Here is a 2,787-nt window from a genome sequence, read left to right on the forward strand (position 1 = left end):
CTGATTTTTTTTAAATATTTTTTAAACTCAAAACACTTCCTAAAATAATTGTTAAGCGGGTTTTTAATTAAACATAACTTAAGAAAAGATAAAATAGGAAAATTTTAGAAAATAAAAATCAAAAAGCATTTTTCCAAACCAATTTTACAACTCTAAAATAATAATCAAGGTAACATTAAATTTTTAAAGAAATTCTATTACATTTTTAATTTAACTAATATTAAAATAAAATTAGACCCATTAATGGTATTTTCAAAATTTAAGAGGTTAAATATTTGAAAATAATAGTAAAGTTAAAAATATAAATATATTGAGAAGTGTACTATTGAGTATGGTAAATAAGGGAAGTAAAGTTAGTTTCTTTAATATTTTAGGTCCTACAAAATTTATATTTAGGTGAATTGTCTTAATTATAGTATTATATATTTAGTGTAATAATTTCTTTACTTTAAATAAAAATAGACTTTTAGCATTTTATAACTATAGCTATTTTTTAAATTAAAAAATCCTTCAATTTTTTTTCTTTTACATTCATTTTTCCCTCTAAAATAATTATAAAAAAAATCATAATAATATATAAACTTAAATATTAGTCGAATAAACTTAAAAAATTAAAGTGTTAGAAATATTAGAATCACTATCAAACGGGTTTTAAGAATGCGTTTGATAGTGATTTTAAAAAATGTTTCTAATATCTTTAAATCTTAATACTTGAAAAATAAAAATTTTCAAGTGATAAAAGACCAAAATACTTCCCAGAATCATTGTTAAATACACTCTAAGACTAATATTGTTTTAGAATATGTTGTATCATGATGGAATTCATACGAGACATTATAATTGACCCACATAAATTTTACAAGATTGAACATCAACATTTAACCCCTACACAAATAGAATCCTCAATATAGCAAACATGATTGCAAAACAAAATGCTTGGCTTTGAGGGTTTTGAGCAAAATTAATATATTTGAAAAAAAAATAATCTCTAATTAAAAAAATAAAAGTTTATTTTTATGAGACTTGAAACATTTTTCACTTAAGACTCCTTTCATCAACTTTTTACACAAATTAAGACAATTTTTGGGATTAATTTTTGCTCCCTCCACATATGATACTTTGAGGTCTTGCCAATATATCCAACACAATATAGCAGAGGCTATAGGCATACCAAAAATACGCTGAATTTGGAACGAAGTTTTTGTTATTTACACCTGTTGGTTCAGAAGCAATTTACAAAAAGGAAAGCAAGACAACAGCGAAGAGACATTGGTGCAAGTCTGGAAGTTACTTACTCAAAAAGAGGGCGGATTTGTTCATGAGTAGACAACCTCTTGTACCAGAAGCAAAGGAAACTTCTGGCATACAATTTTTTTTGCTACCTCTGAATTTGTTCTGGAAATGCTATTTCCGAGCAGCTTTGCAAGCTGCATAACCATCCCGAAACCCTAATTCTTGGGCCTCCTTTACTTGCTTCTCCAACTCTACTGTAAGGCGATCACGGAGTTCAAACATGGCTTTGCGTTTCTCTTTTGCAAACTGGGTATTCGCTTCTGCTGCATGGGCTCTCTCTGCTGCAAGTTCAGACTCCACCATTTCAAGATCCGATAAGGCTTTCTCCCTGGCTCTTCGAGCAGACGCCACCTCAAGAGCCAACTTGTCAGCCCTGGCCTGGGCATCCAGTTTTTGATGCCTCTCTTCTCTCAGCAGTTGCTTCGTCAGCTTGAACTCATCCAAAAGTACGCTGTATTCAGAATTACGGGCATGCAATCGCTGGGACAATTCCTTGAAAATGAAATCTAGCTGCCACAAAGCCAGGCGTGCGGGTTAGAGAAAGCAACAAGGCAAACACATTATACGAAGCCAGGGAAATGTAGAATACCGCTTTGCACATTGAAGAAAAACCCTGGCCAAGCAAATTCGAACTAACATCAGATGCCGAAGTGCCAAAAATAGTCAACAGGAGTTGAGATGCGTTAGGAACAGATGACATTCGAACTGGGGATTGAGTATCTGAGGGAGCTGTCCGCACATGGGATTGAGGAGCTGGGGTTTCCTGAACTGGAGGCTCCGTTTCCAATGTGTCAAAATTACCAGGCGAATTAATACCTGGATCATCAGGCGAAAGGTCAATGTTGTTAGCCTTGCAGGGGGTTTGAGAAGGATTAGCTTTCTTTACAGGTATGGCTACCGGAATAGCAGTAGCCGGCCTTTTAGAACTCCAGGAAGGGCCATCACCAATCTTGTTATGGTGCTGAACAACCCTAGGGAGAGAGAACTCATCCATCTCGCCGGCTTCGGCGTCTGAGGCAGATGGGCTCGGAAGAGGATAGTCGGGAAATTTTCGAAGGCATCTTGGTGAAGGAACAAGCATGTCTATGGTACCAACAAAGGAAGCAGGGGGATTGGAGATAACACTATCAACGTTCTCAGGGGTGAGGAGTTCTTCCACGGACCTGCCCTTAAGTTTAAAAGCCTGAGCCACCACCTTGGAGCGCTCGCTTGACAACGTGTGAACCAACCGTCCTCTCTTCACTGCCCAGGCAAACCAATCACCACAAGGAACACAAAATAGGAGAAAAGAAAAACAAAAATACTGAGAGCAGATCAACAGGGAGAGAGTCACATGGTACCTGGGTTTCCTAGAACTCGAGGTGTCGCCCACAGCTGATGTTCCTCCCAGGCCCCAAACTCCCATCTACCGGAGAGGACCACGTATCCATTCTTCCATCCCTTTTTACAATCAGGAAGACCCTTGACGAATGAATGAGACTTTTTTATCGTAGA

The 2,787-nt window shown here is 36.5% G+C and overlaps 1 protein-coding gene across 1 annotated transcript; it reads right to left on the reverse strand.

The window, feature by feature from the left end:
• Positions 1-1,227: 1,227 nt before the first annotated feature.
• LOC117929607 lies at positions 1,228-2,295 on the reverse strand. Its single transcript, XM_034849941.1, has 2 exons — positions 1,883-2,295; positions 1,228-1,803 (listed from the first exon to the last, which is right to left on the reverse strand). The coding sequence occupies exons 1-2, from the start codon at positions 2,285-2,287 to the stop codon at positions 1,405-1,407; spliced, it is 804 nt and encodes a 267-aa protein (XP_034705832.1). The 5' UTR covers positions 2,288-2,295; the 3' UTR covers positions 1,228-1,404.
• Between the last annotated feature and the right edge of the window lie 492 nt (positions 2,296-2,787).

This window comes from Vitis riparia, chromosome 14 (genome assembly GCF_004353265.1).
Source record: "Vitis riparia cultivar Riparia Gloire de Montpellier isolate 1030 chromosome 14, EGFV_Vit.rip_1.0, whole genome shotgun sequence".
NCBI lineage: Eukaryota > Viridiplantae > Streptophyta > Magnoliopsida > Vitales > Vitaceae > Vitis > Vitis riparia.